The sequence below is a fragment of the Pseudophryne corroboree genome, chromosome 1 (genome assembly GCF_028390025.1).
Source record: "Pseudophryne corroboree isolate aPseCor3 chromosome 1, aPseCor3.hap2, whole genome shotgun sequence".
In the NCBI taxonomy this organism is placed as follows: domain Eukaryota; kingdom Metazoa; phylum Chordata; class Amphibia; order Anura; family Myobatrachidae; genus Pseudophryne; species Pseudophryne corroboree.
The window spans coordinates 378472578-378490460 of NC_086444.1; the positions used below are offsets into that span (position 1 = coordinate 378472578).

General features: G+C 48.3%; 1 protein-coding gene across 6 annotated transcripts in view; it reads left to right on the top strand.

Annotated features, from left to right (window-relative positions):
• CIT (citron rho-interacting serine/threonine kinase) overlaps positions 1 to 2480 on the top strand; it is a 541532-nt gene extending 539052 nt beyond the window's left edge. For all 6 annotated transcript variants that reach the window (XM_063913147.1, XM_063913146.1, XM_063913148.1 and 3 more), the window contains one exon: positions 1459 to 2480. In XM_063913147.1, the coding sequence (XP_063769217.1) occupies positions 1459 to 1482 (24 nt within the window). In that variant the 3' untranslated portion in view covers positions 1483 to 2480. The remainder of the gene's footprint in view (positions 1 to 1458) is intronic.
• Positions 2481 to 17883: the final 15403 nt, after the last annotated feature.

Sequence of the window (17883 nt, forward strand, 5' to 3'; positions counted from 1 at the left end):
AAAAATCTCACCACTCCTTGTTATTCAATTCCTTCTCTCGAGTATGTCCTTTCTCCTTCGAGCACTCTTTTTCCCTATAACTGCCTGTGGGAGGGGACATAGAGGAAAGGAGCCAGCACACCTAGTTGAAGAAATTTAAAGTGCACTGGCTCCTTTGGACCCCATCTATACCCCATCGTACTAATGTGTCCGCAATATCCCTTATGGACTACGAGAAAAGGATTTACCGGTAGGTATTAATATTCTATTTTTTAGCCATAACAGACCATGGTTTTAAAATGTCCCTAATTAGTTACATAGAGATCTTTCACAGATTAGTGTCCAGCTCATTGGCCAAATACCGTATATACTCGAGTATAAGTCGACCCGAATATAAGCTGAGGCACCTAATTTTACCACAAAAACCTGGGAAAACTTATTGACCAGAGTATAAGCCTAGGGTGGAAAATGCAGCTCTACCCGTACACAGACCTCATAGTGCCAGATATGCCCCACAGTGCCAGATATGCCCCACAGTGCCAGATGTGCCCCACAGTGCCAAGTGTGCCCCACAGTGCCAGATATGCCCCACAGTGCCAGGTGTGCCAGATATGCCCCACAGTGCCATGTGTGCCAGATATGCCCCACAGTACCAGATATGTATGGTAGTCCATACTTGTTGTTAATGCCCCACAGTGCTAGATACTTACCCTCCGTCGCTCCCGCGCTGTCGTCTGAAGGAGGGACACGGAGAGTGCAGCGCGCGGCTCTCCTGTGTCCCTCTTGCGTCTCCGGCGGCAGCGGCGTGTGTTAAAGGAAGTGCCGGTTTGTGCACTTCCTTTACCACACAGACGCCGCTGCCGCTGGAGATGCAGGAGGGACACAGGAGAGCCGCGCACTGCGCTCTCCGTGTCCCTCCTTCAGACGACAGTGCGGGAGCGACGGAGGGTAAGTATCTAGCACTGTGGGGCATATCTGGCACTGTGGGGCATATCTGGCACACATGGCACTGTGGGGCATATAACGCTGACTCGAGTATAAGCCGAGGTGGCTTTTTCAGCAAAAAAAAAAAGTGCTGAAAAAGTCGGCTTATACTCGAGTATATACGGTAAGTCATTTGTAGTTGCACATGGAGCATGCCACACTTGCTTACATACTGTGACAAGGTGGCGGTACAGGCAGAGGGATTATCTGACTACAAGAATGTGAAATTGTCTGACAGACAGCATATTTCAGTGCAAGTGATTCTCACTGTATTCAATGGGAACTGGTCTATGTGCATGCAGCATAAATGGTCGTATGTTGTGTTCTTCAGCATAGTAAATATGTGAAAATACTAAACCACTTCTGTTAGACAAATGCTGTACAATTTATTTACTTTAACTTTCCCTTGAGTTAAGAGTAAATTTAGTAATGTGAAGTGTTAAACAGGGAGAGATAATTTTTTAAAACATTGTCTTTCTGTTTGTCATGTTCTAGGTTTGGGATCAGTCTTCAGTATAAGTGATCTGTACATCATATCTAAGGACAAACAAAGACAACATGGGGGACATGTCTGGTTTGAACAGGCAGATGATTTTTCTATCCATATTGTTTGTAGCAGACCAGTAACAGAACTATTTTGTGCTATGTGAAAATCAAAACCTAACTTCAGCTATACGTCTTCAGATTGCATTTTCTGTAATATCTCTAATCATGTTTCATTTGTTTTTGTTCCCAGTAGCTTATGAAGATCTTCCTTATGTTCCGATTTCTGTTACAGCACTAGGTCAATTATGCCTCTAGGATATATAGCCAATGTACAGATTTTGGTTATATTTACTAAATGACAATATTTTTCTTGTATATTGAACATTTTAGACTACGTATGAGTTCTGCTTCACACAATACTTTTATTGAGCTTTGCATTCATTTTAACATCATTGGTAAAGGCACAGTAATGCAAATGCTTTCACAGAATCCACTATACAATTATTCCTTCTATGTTCTGCTTACTTTCTTCCTAATGCTTCTGCTACCTCACTTGAAGTCAAGATATTTGCTTTACAAACCATCACACTAATGTGCCAGGGGTAATATGTCTGAAAAGGTGCTAAATCTTTTATAGGTGTCAATGATAAAGATCTTATATTGGAGTCTCATTTTTTCAATTGAGAAAGTTTGTAATCCCAATTCTGATAATTTGTGTACACGTGGTAAGCTGGACTTTGAATATGTACATATATATCTATGTAAGTATATATTTCTGTTCCTCTATTATGCATAGCTGCATGGAAGATGTTTCACCCCCAGAAGCCTCTTGATTTACGTAAATGTCACATCCTATCTGTTTAGTTGGGTAAGGCTAAGTGAATATGCCCAGTCAGACCGTACTGGATATGTATGTCCCTACAAATGCTTCCTTGACTATACATGAGGATTGTACATACTTTACCAGAAAGTTTATATTCATAAAATGGAATATGTTTCTACTTTTTTAAGGTAAACCGTGCATTTTTGAATTTTGCCTTTTGTGAATTGTGTGGAGGGCACAAGCAGACGAGCGTTACTAATGTCTGAGCGCAAGGGGGTGCTTGTAAGGTGTGGAATGCTTGGTATTTGTTATGCTTTTCTGCTCTTTGCTAACATTGTAGAAAACCAAATAAATGCGCTTCAAACTTACAGAAACATTTGGCCTGGAGAAAAGTATTACGGGAAAGATTTCCTACAGTACATGTGTTCTGTAAAAAGGGCAAACGCATTACCTAGGACATGGCAAATGCATCTCCCCTTTGAAACTCAACAAACTTTTGGGCATCCATGCTTTCAGCCAAAAAAAACAGTGGCAAATGGTATTTGGTAATTCAGTCTCCTTTTTTTCATTTGGAAGTAAAACATCCGCTCATATAGGGGACTGATGCAGAGCAAGTCGGACAAAATTACCCCTGCATTGCATGCACAGAAATAGTATATTCGCTCCTACCAGCGTTGTATGCATCTCTGTAACTGCACCTGTCTAAAAACAGGTGATTTGTCTGAAAACAGATGTATCGTGGCATAAACACAATCCTGTGTAGCCAGAAGTGGAGATTTGATGAGTTACAAATCAGCATGGTTATAGTTGCCTACACTCAGCTCAGGGGTATATGTAAAAACACAAGGTCCAGCCAAAAACTAGTTTGTGTTCTGCTCTGCATTGGTACCATAGAGCAGTGTTTCCCAACCTCGGTCCTCAAGGCACACCAACAGTCCAGGTTTTAGTGATATCCATGCTTGAGCACAGATGGTAAAATCCAAAGGGACTAAGGTACTAATTACATTACCTCTGCTCAAGTAAGGCTATCCTTATAACCAGGACTGTTGGTAGGTCTTGAGGACCGTTGGTAAATCCTGCAATAGAGGCTGTTGATCTCTGGAGAGAGACTGGTGTACTGCAGCCACCCATATTCGCAATGCAGAGATAAAGAGGCAGTAGCGCATGTTCTATTTTTTGTTACAACTTTATTTTGCACTATCTGAGGCCTGGCCAACCTGTGGCTCTCCAGCTGTTGTGAAACTACACATCCCAGCATGTCCTCAGAGTTTTAGCACACCCTAGCAGCCAAACTGTAGCAATGCATGTATGTATAGAGTCTGGTCCAGCTCTGACAAGCTGTGGGGATATTAAAGTACATTTCTCTGATGTCCTAAGTGGATGCTGGGGACTCCGTCAGGACCATGGGGAATAGCGGCTCCGCAGGAGACAGGGCACAAAAATAAAGCTTTAGGATCAGGTGGTGTGCACTGGCTCCTCCCCCTATGACCCTCCTCCAAGCCTCAGTTAGGTTTTTGTGCCCGTCCGAGCAGGGTGCAATCTAGGTGGCTCTCTTAAGGAGCTGCTTAGAAAAAGTTTTTAGGTTTTTTATGTTCAGTGAGTCCTGCTGGCAACAGGCTCACTGCATCGAGGGACTTAGGGGAGAGAAGTTCAACTCACCTGCGTGCAGGATGGATTGGCTTCTTAGGCTACTGGACACCATTAGCTCCAGAGGGAGTCGGAACACAGGTCTCACCCTGGGGTTCGTCCCGGAGCCGCGCCGCCGACCCCCCTTGCAGATGCTGAAGATTGAAGGTCCAGAAACCGGCGGCAGAAGGCTTTTCAGTCTTCATGAAGGTAGCGCACAGCACTGCAGCTGTGCGCCATTGTTGTCACACACTTCACACCATAGGTCACGGAGGGTGCAGGGCGCTGCTGGGGGCGCCCTGGGCAGCAATGTATAATACCTTTTATGGCTAAAAAATACATCACATATAGCCCTTGAGGCTATATGGATGTATTAAACCCATGCCAGATATCTCAAACTCCGGGAGAAAAGCCCGCCGGAATAGGGGGCGGGGCTTATTCTCCTCAGCACACAGCGCCATTTTCCTGCTCAGCTCCGCTGTGAGGAAGGCTCCCAGGACTCTCCCCTGCACTGCACTACAGAAACAGGGTAAAACAGAGAGGGGGGGCACTTTTTTTGGCGATATTTTATATATTTAAGCTGCTATAAGGATACAACACTTATATAAGGTTGTTCCCATATATATTATAGCGCTTGGGTGTGTGCTGGCAAACTCTCCCTCTGTCTCCCCAAAGGGCTAGTGGGGTCCTGTCTTCGATAAGAGCATTCCCTGTGTGTCTGCTGTGTGTCTGTACGTGTGTGTCGACATGTATGAGGACGATGTTGGTGTGGAGGCAGAGCAATTGCCGATAATGGTGATGTCACCCCCCAGGGAGTCGACACCGGAATGGATGGCTTTGTTTATGGAATTACGTGATAATGTCAGCACATTACAAAAATCAGTTGACGACATGAGACGGCCGGAAAACCAGTTGGCACCTGCCCAGGCGTCTCAGACACCGTCAGGGGCTGTAAAACGCCCTTTACCTCAGTCGGTCGACACAGACCCAGACACGGACACTGAATCTAGTGTCGACGGTGAAGAAACAAACGTATTTTCAAGTAGGGCCACACGTTATATGATCACGGCAATGAAGGAGGCTTTGCATATCTCTGATACTGCAAGTACCACAAAAAGGGGTATTATGTGGGGGGTGAAAAAACTACCTGTAGTTTTTCCTGAATCAGAGGAATTGAATGATGTATGTGATGAAGCGTGGGTTAACCCAGATAGAAAAGGGCTAATTTCAAAAAAGTTATTGGCATTATACCCTTTCCCGCCAGAGGTTAGGGCGCGCTGGGAAACACCCCCTAGGGTGGATAAGGCGCTCACACGCTTATCAAAACAAGTGGCGTTACCGTCTCCTGATACGGCCGCCCTCAAGGATCCAGCTGATAGGAGGCTGGAAACTACCCTAAAAAGTATATACACACATACTGGTGTTATACTGCGACCAGCCATCGCCTCAGCCTGGATGTGCAGTGCTGGGGTGGTCTGGTCGGATTCCCTGACTGAAAATATTGATACCCTGGATAGGGACAGTATTTTATTGACTATAGAGCAATTAAAGGATGCTTTTCTTTATATGCGAGATGCTCAGAGGGATATTTGCACTCTGGCATCGAGAGTAAATGCGATGTCCATATCTGCCAGAAGAAGTTTATGGACGCGACAGTGGTCAGGTGATGCGGATTCTAAACGAGATATGGAAGTATTGCCGTATAAAGGGGAGGAATTATTTGGCGTCGGTCTATCGGATCTGGTGGCCACGGCAACTGCCGGAAAATCCACCTTTTTACCTCAGACCCCCTCCCAACAGAAAAAGACACCGTCTTTTCAGCCGCAGTCCTTTCGGTCCTATAAGAACAAGCGGGCAAAAGGACAGTCATATCTGCCCCGGGGCAGAGGAAGGGGTAAGAGAGGACAGCAAGCAGCCCCTGCCCAGGAACAGAAGCCCTCCCAGGGTTCTGCAAAGCCCTCAGCATGACGCTGGGGCTTTACAAGCGGACTCAGGAGCGGTGGGGGGTCGACTCAAGAATTTCAGCGCACAGTGGGCTTGCTCACAGGTGGACCCCTGGATCCTGCAGGTAGTATCTCAGGGTTACAGGTTGGAATTCGAGAAGTCTCCCCCTCGCCGGTTCCTAAAGTCTGCTTTGCCAACGTCTCCCTCAGACAGGGCGACGGTATTGGAAGCCATTCACAAGCTGTTTTCTCAGCAGGTGATAGTCAAGGTACCCCTCCTACAACAAGGAAAAGGGTATTACTCCACGCTATTTGTGGTACCGAAGCCGGACGGCTCGGTAAGACCTATTCTAAATCTGAAATCTTTGAACCTGTACATACAGAAATTCAAATTCAAGATGGAGTCACTCAGAGCAGTGATAGCGAATCTGGAAGAAGGGGACTTTATGGTGTCCCTGGACATAAAAGATGCTTATCTGCATGTCCCAATTTGCCCTTCACATCAAGGGTACCTCAGGTTCGTGGTGCAAAACTGTAATTATCAGTTTCAGACGCTGCCGTTTGGATTGTCCACGGCACCTCGGGTCTTTACCAAGGTAATGGCCGAAATGATGATTCTTCTTCGAAGAAGAGGCGTATTAATTATCCCTTACTTGGACGATCTCCTGATAAGGGCAAGGTCCAGAGAACAGCTGGAGGACGGAGTAGCACTAACCCAATTAGTGCTGCAACAACACGGGTGGATTCTGAATTTTCCAAAATCTCAGTTGACACCGACAACACGTCTGCTGTTCCTGGGAATGATTCTGGACACGGTTCAGAAAAAGGTGTTTCTTCCGGAGGAGAAAGCCAAGGAGTTATCCAAACTTGTCAGGAACCTCCTAAAACCAGGAAAAGTGTCTGTGCATCAATGCACAAGAGTCCTGGGAAAGATGGTGGCTTCTTACGAAGCGATTCCATTCGGCAGATTCCACGCACGAACTTTTCAGTGGGATCTGTTGGACAAATGGTCCGGATCGCATCTGCAGATGCACCAGCGGATAACCTTATCACCACGGACAAGGGTGTCTCTTCTGTGGTGGTTGCAGAGTGCTCATCTGTTAGAGGGCCGCAGATTCGGCATACAGGACTGGGTCCTGGTGACCACGGATGCCAGTCTGAGAGGCTGGGGAGCGGTCACACAGGGAAGAAACTTCCAGGGAGTATGGTCAAGCCTGGAGATGTCTCTTCACATAAATATACTGGAGCTAAGAGCGATTTACAATGCTCTAAGTCTGGCAAAACCCCTGCTTCAGGGTCAGCCGGTGTTGATCCAGTCGGACAACATCACGGCAGTCGCCCACGTAAACAGACAGGGCGGCACAAGAAGCAGGACAGCAATGGCAGAAGCTGCAAGGATTCTTCGCTGGGCGGAAGATCATGTGATAGCACTGTCAGCAGTGTTCATTCCGGGAGTGGACAACTGGGAAGCAGACTTCCTCAGCAGACACGATCTACACCCGGGAGAGTGGGGACTTCATCCAGAAGTCTTCCACATGATTGTGAACCGTTGGGAAAAACCAAAGGTGGATATGATGGCGTCCCGCCTCAACAAAAAACTGGACAGGTATTGCGCCAGGTCAAGAGACCCTCAGGCAATAGCTGTGGACGCTCTGGTAACACCGTGGGTGTTCCAGTCAGTGTATGTGTTCCCTCCTCTGCCTCTCATACCAAAAGTATTGAGAATTATACGGCAAAGGGGAGTAAGAACGATACTCGTGGCTCCGGATTGGCCAAGAAGAACTTGGTACCCGGAACTTCAAGAGATGCTCACGGAGGATCCGTGGCCTCTACCTCTAAGACGGGACCTGCTTCAGCAGGGACCGTGTCTATTCCAAGACTTACCGCGGCTGCGTTTGACGGCATGGCGGTTGAACGCCGAATTCTAAGGGAAAAAGGCATTCCGGAAGAGGTCATTCCTACACTGGTAAAAGCCAGGAAGGAGGTGACTGCACAACATTATCACCGCATTTGGAGAAAATATGTTGCGTGGTGTGAGGCCAGGAAGGCCCCCACGGAGGAATTTCAACTGGGTCGATTCCTACATTTCCTGCAAACAGGATTGTCTATGGGCCTCAAATTGGGGTCCATTAAGGTTCAAATTTCGGCCCTGTCGATTTTCTTCCAGAAAGAATTGGCTTCAGTTCCTGAAGTCCAGACTTTTGTAAAAGGAGTACTACATATACAGCCCCCGTTTGTGCCCCCAGTGGCACCGTGGGATCTTAATGTAGTTTTGGATTTTCTCAAATCCCATTGGTTTGAGCCACTCAAATCGGTGGAGTTGAAATATCTTACATGGAAAGTAACCATGCTACTGGCCCTGGCTTCAGCCAGGAGAGTATCAGAATTAGCGGCTTTATCATATAAGAGCCCATATCTGATTTTCCATTCGGACAGGGCAGAACTGCGGACGCGTCCTCATTTTCTGCCTAAGGTGGTGTCAGCGTTTCACCTGAACCAGCCTATTGTGGTGCCTGCGGCTACTAACGATTTGGAGGATTCCAAGTTGTTGGACGTGGTCCGGGCATTGAAAATATATATTTCAAGAACGGCTGGAGTCAGAAAGTCTGACTCGCTGTTTATATTGTATGCACCCAACAAGCTGGGTGCTCCTGCTTCTAAGCAGACGATTGCTCGTTGGATTTGTAGCACAATTCAACTTGCACATTCTGTGGCAGGCTTGCCACAACCAAAATATGTCAAGGCCCATTCCACAAGGAAAGTGGGCTCATCCTGGGCGGCTGCCCGGGGGGTCTCGGCATTACAACTCTGCCGAGCAGCTACGTGGTCGGGGGAGAACACGTTTGTAAAATTCTACAAATTTGATACCCTGGCTAAAGAGGACCTGGAGTTCTCTCATTCGGTGCTGCAGAGTCATCCGCACTCTCCCGCCCGTTTGGGAGCTTTGGTATAATCCCCATGGTCCTGACGGAGTCCCCAGCATCCACTTAGGACGTCAGAGAAAATAAGATTTTACTTACCGATAAATCTATTTCTCGTAGTCCGTAGTGGATGCTGGGCGCCCATCCCAAGTGCGGATTGTCTGCAATACTTGTACATAGTTATTGTTACAAAAAAATCGGGTTGTTATTGTTGTGAGCCGTCTGTTCAGAGGCTCCTACGTTTGTCATACTGTTAACTGGGTTCAGATCACAAGTTGTACGGTGTGATTGGTGTGGCTGGTATGAGTCTTACCCGGGATTCAATATCCTTCCTTATTGTGTACGCTCGTCCGGGCACAGTATCCTAACTGAGGCTTGGAGGAGGGTCATAGGGGGAGGAGCCAGTGCACACCACCTGATCCTAAAGCTTTATTTTTGTGCCCTGTCTCCTGCGGAGCCGCTATTCCCCATAGTCCTGACGGAGTCCCCAGCATCCAATACGGACTACGAGAAATAGATTTATCGGTAAGTAAAATCTTATTTTTTCAAGCACAGAAGTTCCATGGCATAGGTAGCATTACATACATCTCCACACTCTCCGTGTAGATTTAAATTTTGTCAGGTTTATGATGGAGAGATTATGGTCATTAATCACTTATGGAGACGTACAGACAATTCATTTTTCTTAAGCAGAACATGTGCATTGCATAGTGACCAATGAGCCCTATGTAAGTACATGTCAAGAGCTGGGAGTAAACCATAATAGAGGAAAAATAAAGATAGAAGGCCTCCATTCACATGGCCTCAGAGATTTTCCCCCACTCTTCTATCAAACATGAAATGAGAACGGACATTATTTACAGTCAATGTGATTTCTGCTGCGGGGTACACTGGGCTCTATAAGGAATGGACAATGGGTTGTAGAGTAGGATCTTGATCCGAGGCACCAACAGGCTCAAAGCTTTGACTGTTCCCAGAATGCATAGCACCGCCTCCTATATCACCCCGCCTCCCTGCACAGGATCTCAGTTTTGTAGTTGGTGCTGCAGTAGCAGGCACTTAACAGAGGGGCTGCTCCAGGCAGCCCTAAGAAGAGCTTTTTTTTCTGAGGAAAAAAGTGAAGACTTCAAGGGCAGCAGCAGTGTTACATGTCAGTGGACATTCACGGCTGCAGCTCCGGCTCTCCCCAGCGGCGCTGTACACTCCCGAGCCCTGGTTGCCGGGTAACTACAGCAGGAGGCTCCGGTTTTCTTCTTGTCAGGCACACACGACGGGGGCTCTCTGGGATCACGTGGCCGCGCTTCGTGAGGTGGTAAGTGGGTCCCGCTTGCGGGACTCGGTCTTTATCGCGATCCGGCACGGTCAGTGGGAGGCGGGCTGCACGCGCTGGCGGTGGACACTGTGGCAGTACAGGCGATCCCACTAGATCACCAGGGCATGGGACAGGTCAGGTTTTCTCTATAAACCGTTTTATTAGAGCCCACAGTACCCGGTGGTTTTGCCAGCAGGGGGATGGAGCTTGGACCTGAAGCCCCAGGGCGCCATTTTCTGCAAATATTCCCGCCCTGGAGCTGCATATCTGTCTCTCCCTCACTCCCTGGCAGTGTCTGCGGCACCATTATCCCTCAGCTCACTGTTCCTGGGAATGCTTGGGCAAATCCTCCTATGTAAAGCCGTCTGGTTGTCAGTGCTGTGACTTTACATGACACTTAAGTATTCTACCTGCCTTTTTTAGTCAGTGTTGGTTAAGAAAGAGCGCACTTAGTCAGGGTTTCCTAGTACAATTACCCTGTGATATACATCCAGTTCTTACTGTGTACTGTTATATCTATTGTTATATAGCTGTGTAAGCTAGTCCAGTGCAGTATTATTGTTAGTAATAACCTCTGCATTGTACAGACTGTGACTACTTGTGTGTGCATTTGATAGCTGAGTGGTGTCCATCTCGTGTCTTTCACTCAACTTGCTATCCCTATATTCTATAACCTGAGGGGGCTTGGTGCGTCAGGTTTTATCTAATATAGGATTTTCACAAAGATATACTGTATTACGTATTTTTCTCTGTGATTTAGTCACCATATCTCTCCTTTATCTCTGCTGGTGCTGACTACACTGCGCAGGGGTATGGGCTAGAGGTATTGTGCTGCTGACAAATTGTACTGTGTTACCTGATACTGCAAGTTATATCATGTCTGCTTCTGAGGGTAATGGTTCTGGGGCTGAACACACTGCCGGTGTTGCTGAAGCCGCAGATGCCTATGAGGAGAATATAGCAGCTTTGGGCTCTGGTTCTGGGGGCTTCTTGCCCCCCAGTGGGACGGGGGCAAATAATGACCCGCCGTGGGCCGCTTTTTCCACGCTTCTGCATACGCTAGTTCATAAACTAACACCCCCTATGGGACCCCCAATGCTGGTGCAACCGTTTGTGGTCCCTGCAGCTAACCCGCCGTGGGCGGACGAATTATCTGCTCAAATAAAGAAGTTGAACCAGTCCCTGACTACTAAAAAGTCTGACCGTCGCTCGCCTACGTCCAAGGGGTCCTCTAAGCGAGCGCTTGTCTCCTCACAATCCACTGCTGTCACTGACACCTCGTCGGATGAAGACGGCACTTAACTGAACCCACAGGTTCTGACTCAGATACTGCTGATGGGGAGGGTAGTTCACATGTGGATGTTCCTGATCTTTTGGAGGCTATTAAGTTAATTTTACAGATTACGGATGATCCCGAGCCATCCGTTCCTCGTAAGAAACCAGATAGGTTCAAGCGTCAGAAGGTGATTAAACAAGTTTTACCTCACTCTGACCACCTAATTGATATACGTCAGGAACCCTGGGAAAACCCGGGTACGAAGTTTGTGCCTCAAAAGAAGATGCTGGCTCGCTATCCCCTCGCGCCGGAGCTGTCTAAGATTGGAAAACGCCTCCTCCAGTGGACTCACATGTGGCTAGGAGGGTAGTTTCCTCAGCTCTTCCGGTCACCACCGTCACGTCTCTTAAAGAGCCTACTGATAAACGTGTGTAGGGTTGTCTGAAAGCGATTTACACCCTCACGGGTGCTGCACAAAGGCCCACTATTGCAGCGACATGGGCTGCAGAGGCTATTGAAGCATGGGCCTTGGAGTTAGAAGCTGAAATCTCTTCTGACCATGCTAGACAATGCTTGTCATATATTGTCACAGCTTCTCGCTATATTAAAGAGGCGGCTTCTGATGCCGGTATCCTAGCAGCCAAGGCCTCTACTACGTCAGGCCTGGCTCGCCGGATATTGTGGCTGAGATCCTGGTCTGTGGATCTGGACTCTAGAAAAACCCTGGAGGTACTCCCTTTCAAGGGAGATATTCTGTTTGGGGAGGACTTAAATAAGATAGTGGCTGACTTGGCTACTGCCAAAACTCCCTGTCTGCCAAGTACCGCTCCTTCTGTGTCGAAGGCTAAAGGTACTTCCTTTCGCCCCTTTCGTCCTTCAGGTAAAGCAAAAGGTCAGGCGTACAACAAGCAGGCCCGCACTTCCAAACCTGTAAGCCTAAGCCCGAAAGAGCTTGGGCCGCCCGTCAGCCAGCTTCCAAGACAGATAAGCCTGCCGCATGACGGGGCGGGCCTCCCTCTGGGGGATCCCAGGGTGGGGGTCCGGCTTCTAGGGTATACCCAGGAATGGTTGAAGACCACTTCAGATGCCTGGGTACGGGAAGTCGTCACTCGAGGTTACGCCATAGCCTTCAAAAACCGACCCCCTCATCGATTTTGCCAGACAGATGTCCCGTTGGACAAGAAAAAGGCAAACACTCTACATTCGGTGGTACAGACCCTCCTGGATACAGGAGTGGTAGTACAGGTGCCTCTTGCGCAGAGGGGCCGGGGGTACTATTCTCCACTGTTTCTAGTCCCGAAACCGAATGGGTCCTCCCGGCCCATTCTCAACCTCAAGGCATTGAACAGGTTTGTGAAGGTTTCCAAGTTCCGGATGGAAACCCTTCGCTCTATAGTTCTGGCCTTGGAACCTGGGGACTTCATGGTCTCCCTGGATATACAGGATGCTTACCTGCATATTCCTATAGCAGTGTCTCATCAGCAATACCTGAGATTTGCGATTGGCAACTGCCATTACCAGTTTCGGGCGTTACCTTTTGGTTTAACAACGGCTCCGCGAGTCTTTACAAAAGTCATGGCGGTGATGACGGTGGTACTCCGCCATCAAGGGGTCAGGATACTGCCGTATTTGGACGACTTGTTAATCCTGGCAAATTCCCCAGAACCTCTCCTGCATCATCTAGATGTGACGGTCCGGTTTCTGCAAGCCCACGGGTGGCTCATCAACTGGAAAAAGTCATCCCTGATCCCTGCTCAGAGCATGGTGCATCTGGGAGCACTATTGGACACGCACAACCAGCGGTTGTTCCTGTCTCAGGAGAAAGTCCTGAAACTTCAGGACAGGATTCGTTGCTTCCTATCTCGTCCGCAAGTGTCGATACATTCGGCGATGCAGGTGCTGGGCCTCATGGTGTCAGCATTCGACATAGTGGAGTACGCTCAATTTCACTCTCGCCCTCTCCAGAGGCTGATTCTAGCCAAATGGGACGGCCTGCCTCACCGGATCAGGTCTCAAATGATCTCATTGACTCCGGAGGTCTGTCTGTCGCTGCTCTGGTGGCTCCGGGACCAACAACTGTGCAGGGGCCGTCCGTTCTGGATATCCGACTGGGTCCTGTTGCCGACAGATGCCAGTCTAAGAGGTTGGGGCGCGGTGCTGGAGCAACACTCCCTTCAGGGGCGGTGGACAAAGGAGGAGTCCCTCCTCTCGATCAATATTCTGGAGTTGCGGGCGGTCTTCAATGCCTTGAAACTAGCCCAGCATTTAATTCAGAACCGTCCTGTTCAAGTACAGTCGGACAACGCCACCACAGTGGCTTACATAAATCATCAAGGCGGCACTCGAAGCCGCCTAGCAATGAAGGAAATCTCACGGATTCTACAGTGGGCAGAACGCCATCTACCGGCCATATCGGCAATACTCATTCCGGGAGTCCTGAATTGGGAAGCGGACTTTCTCAGTCGTCAGGACGTGCGTGCCGGCGAGTGGGGCCTCCATCCAGAAGTGTTTTAACTCCTAGTGGAAAGGTGGGGCCTTCCAGACGTAGATCTGATGGCGTCTCGACACAATCACAAGGTTCCGGTCTTCGGAGCAAGGACAAGGGATCCTCAAGCAGCATTCGTGGATGCGCTGGTGGTACCGTGGAGGTTTCGGCTGCCGTACGTGTTCCCTCCGGTGTCACTCCTGCCCAGGGTAATTCGGAAGTTCAAGCAAGAAAAAGGAATTCTGCTTCTCATAGCTCCAGTGTGGCCCAGGCGGCACTGGTTCTCAGACCTGCAAGGCCTATCGTCAGAGCGTCCAATTCTACTTCCACAACGCCCAGACCTCCTTGTTCAGGGCCCCGTGTCTACCAGGACCTGGCCCGGCTGTCTTTGACGGCGTGGCTCTTGAAGCTTCCGTCTTAAGGGCTAAAGGGTTTTCTGAGGCGGTCATTCCTATTTTGCGGGCCCGGAAACCGGCTTCGACTCGGATTTACTATAGGGTCTGGCATTCTTACTTTGGTGCGCATCTAACAATTATGACACTTCCAAGTTTAGTATAGCCAAGTTGTTGGCTTTTCTTCAGCAGGGCCTGGACTTAGGCCTGCGTCTGGCCTCCCTCAAGGTTCAAATATCTGCCTTGTCGGTGTGGTTTCAGAGAAAAATTGTGACCTTACCTAATGTGCATACCTTTTACTCAGGGCGTGTTGCGTATCCAACCTCCCTATGTCCCGCCTGTGGCTCCTTGGGACTTGTCGGTGGTTTTGGAGGCGTTACAAGAGTCTCCGTTTGAACCTCTTGGTTCAGCTGACCTTAAGTGGCTTTCCCTTAAGGTGGTGTTTCTGCTGGCTATTGCTTCAGCTAGAAGAGTGTCGGATTTGGGTGCCTTGTCCTGTAGTTCCCCATATCTGATATTTCACCGCGACCGGGCGGTTCTTAGGACTCGTCCCGGCTATCTACCTTTGGTGGTTTCTTCGTTCCACCTTAATCAGGAGATTATAGTTCCGGCACTTGTTTCTCCTGATCTGTCTTCCAAAGAGCGGTCTTTGGATGTGGTACGGGCTCTCCGTATCTATGTGAAGAGAACTGCTCCTATTAGGAAATCGGATTCTCTTTTTGTTGTGTTTGGGTTTCACAAACGGGGCTGGCCTGCTCACAAGCAAACTCTGGCCAGATGGATTAGAATGGTGATTGCACATGCTTATGTGAAGGCTGGTCTCTCTGCTCCTGATCACATTAAGGCCCATTCTACTCGGTCTGTTGGACCTTCTTGGGCGGCCCAACGTGGTGCGACCCTTGAACAATTGTGCAAGGCGGCTACGTGGTCCTCTGTAAACACGTTCATAAGGTTTTATGCCTTCGATACTGCTGCTTCCCAGGATGCTTCCTTTGGACGCCGGGTTTTTGTGCCCGCTACAGTGCGTCCCCTCCCATAAGGAACTGCTTTAGGACATCCCCATTGTCCATTCCTTGTGGAGCCCAGTGTACCCTGCAGCAGAAAACGAGTTTTATGATAAGAACTTACCTTTGTTAAAACTCTTTCTGCGAGGTACACTGGGCTCCACAAGGCGCCCACCCTGACGCACTTAGCTTCTTTGGGTTGGTATGGAATTAGCCGCTGACACGTCTCTTGTCGTGAGAATGCGGTGTTGTGGCTACTAACCGTTGTCGTCTCTTTTCCTGCTACTGCATTGGACTGGTTAACTAAAAACTGAGATCCTGTGCAGGGAGGCGGGGTGATATAGGAGGCGGCGCTATGTATTCTGGGAACAGGCAAAGCTTTGAGCTTGTTGGTGCCTCGGATCAAGATCCTACTCTACACCCCATTTTCCATTCCTTGTGGAGCCCAGTGTACCTCGCAGAAAGAGTTTTAACAAAGGTAAGTTCTTACCATAAAACCCGTTTTTAAAACTTGGAAGAACAGTATAAACATTCAGCTTTCCTGTTATTGGTAAAACAGGAAAGCCTATCACTCTTTCCTATAAAAGAAATTCAGATTATATAGATAAATTGCAATAATCAGCACTTGTCTATATAGGGAACATGTATGGGTTTTTGTATCTGGTAAACTAATTGCAGAATTGCATTCAACAAGTAACTTTTATAAAATACTAGCTGGAGTACCCGGCGTTGCCCGGGATTTTAAGAATGTCTTTTTACAAAAAGGGAGATTTATGGGAGACTTACCATAGTTAAATCTCTTTCTGCGAGGTACACTGGATTCCACAGGGAATAACATCGGGGTGTAGAGTTGGATCGTGGTCCGAGGCACCAACAGGCTAAAGCTGTGACTGTTCCCAGGATGCATTGCACCGCCTCCTCTCTAACCCCGCCTCCAGGCACTGAAGCTCAGTTTCGTTAACCAGTCCAATGCAGTAGCAGGTAAAAGAACCACATTATCACGAGAGGAGAAGGGACTAGCGGCAAATGCCATACAAACCCTAAGAAGCTAAGTGCGTCAGGGTGGGCGCCCTGTGGAATCCAGTGTACCTTGCAGAAAGAGATTTGACTATGGTAAGTCTACCATAAATCTCCTTTTCTGCAGCGGGGTACTCTGGTATTCCACAGGGAATAACATTGGGGATGTCCTAAAAAAGTTCCTCATGGGAGGGGATGCACTGTAGCGGGTACAAGAACTCGGCGTCCAAAGGAAGCATCCTGGGAGGCTGAAGTATAAAAGGCATAGAACCTGATGAACGTGTTCACTGAGGACCGCGTAGCCACCTTGCACAATTGTTCAGCGGACGCACCACGGCGGGCCGCCCAAGAAGGTCCAACAGACCGAGTAGAATGGGCTTTGATAGCAGCAGGAGCTGGGAGACCAGCCTGCGCATAGGCTTGTGCAATCACCATTCTAATCCATCTTGCCAAGGTCTGCTTATTCGCAGGCCAACCATGTTTGTGAAACCCAAAAAGTACAAAAAGGGTATCTGACCTTCTGAGGGAGGCAGTCCTCTCTATGTAAATACGGAGGACAAACCAGAAGAGATAAATGTGGTCATTCCGAGTTGATTGCTCGCTAGCAGTTTTTAGCAGCTATGCTGCCTCCAACTGGGAGTGTATTTTAGCTTAGCAGAAGTGCGAACGAAAGGATCGCAGAGCGGCTACAAAGTTTTTTTGTGCAGTTTCAGAGTAGCTCAAAACCTACTCAGCGCTTGCGATCACTTCAGACTGTTCAGTTCCTTTTTTGACGTCACAAACCTGCCCAGCCACGCCTGCGTTTTTCCTGGCACGCCTGCGTTTTTCCGAACACTCCTTGAAAACAGTCAGTTGCCACCCAGAAACGCCCACTTCATGTCAATCTCTTTGCGGCAACCAGTGCGACTGAAAAGCTTCGATAGACCCTGTGTGAAACTACATCGTTCATTGTAAACGTACGTCATGCATGCACATTGCGCCGCATGCGCAAAAGTGCCTTTTTTTTTGCCTCATCGCTGCACAGTGAACGAATGCAGCTAACGATCAACTCGGAATGACCACCAAAGACCAGAACCACAATCTCTTGGTTAAGATAACAAGATGATACCACCTTAGGGAGATAACCAGGGCGAGTTCGAAGAACTGCCTGGTCATGGTGAAAAATCAGAATGGGTGGACGACAGGACAAAGCGCCTAAGTCCAACACCCTCCTAGCAGAGGCAATAACCAATAAAAACACGACCTAAAGTGTAAGACACTTAAGATCCACAGACTCAAGAGGTTCGAACGGAGACTCTTGCAGGGCATTTAAGACAACAGACAGATCCCATGGAGCCAGAGGAGGAACATAGGGAGGCTGAATCCTTAAAACACCCTGAGTGAAAGTATGAACGTCAGGAATAGACGTAATTTTCCTCTGAAACCACACCGACAAGGCAGATATATGAACCTTGAGGGAGGCCAGACGAAGGCCTAAGTCCAGGCCCTGTTGCAGAAAAGCCAAAAGTCTGGAAGTTTTGAAAGTATATGCATCATAATTCTTACCAGCACACCAGGTGAAGTAAGAATGCAAGACCCTATGATAAATCCGTGCAGAAGCCGGTTTACGGGCTTTCAACATAGTTTGAATAACCG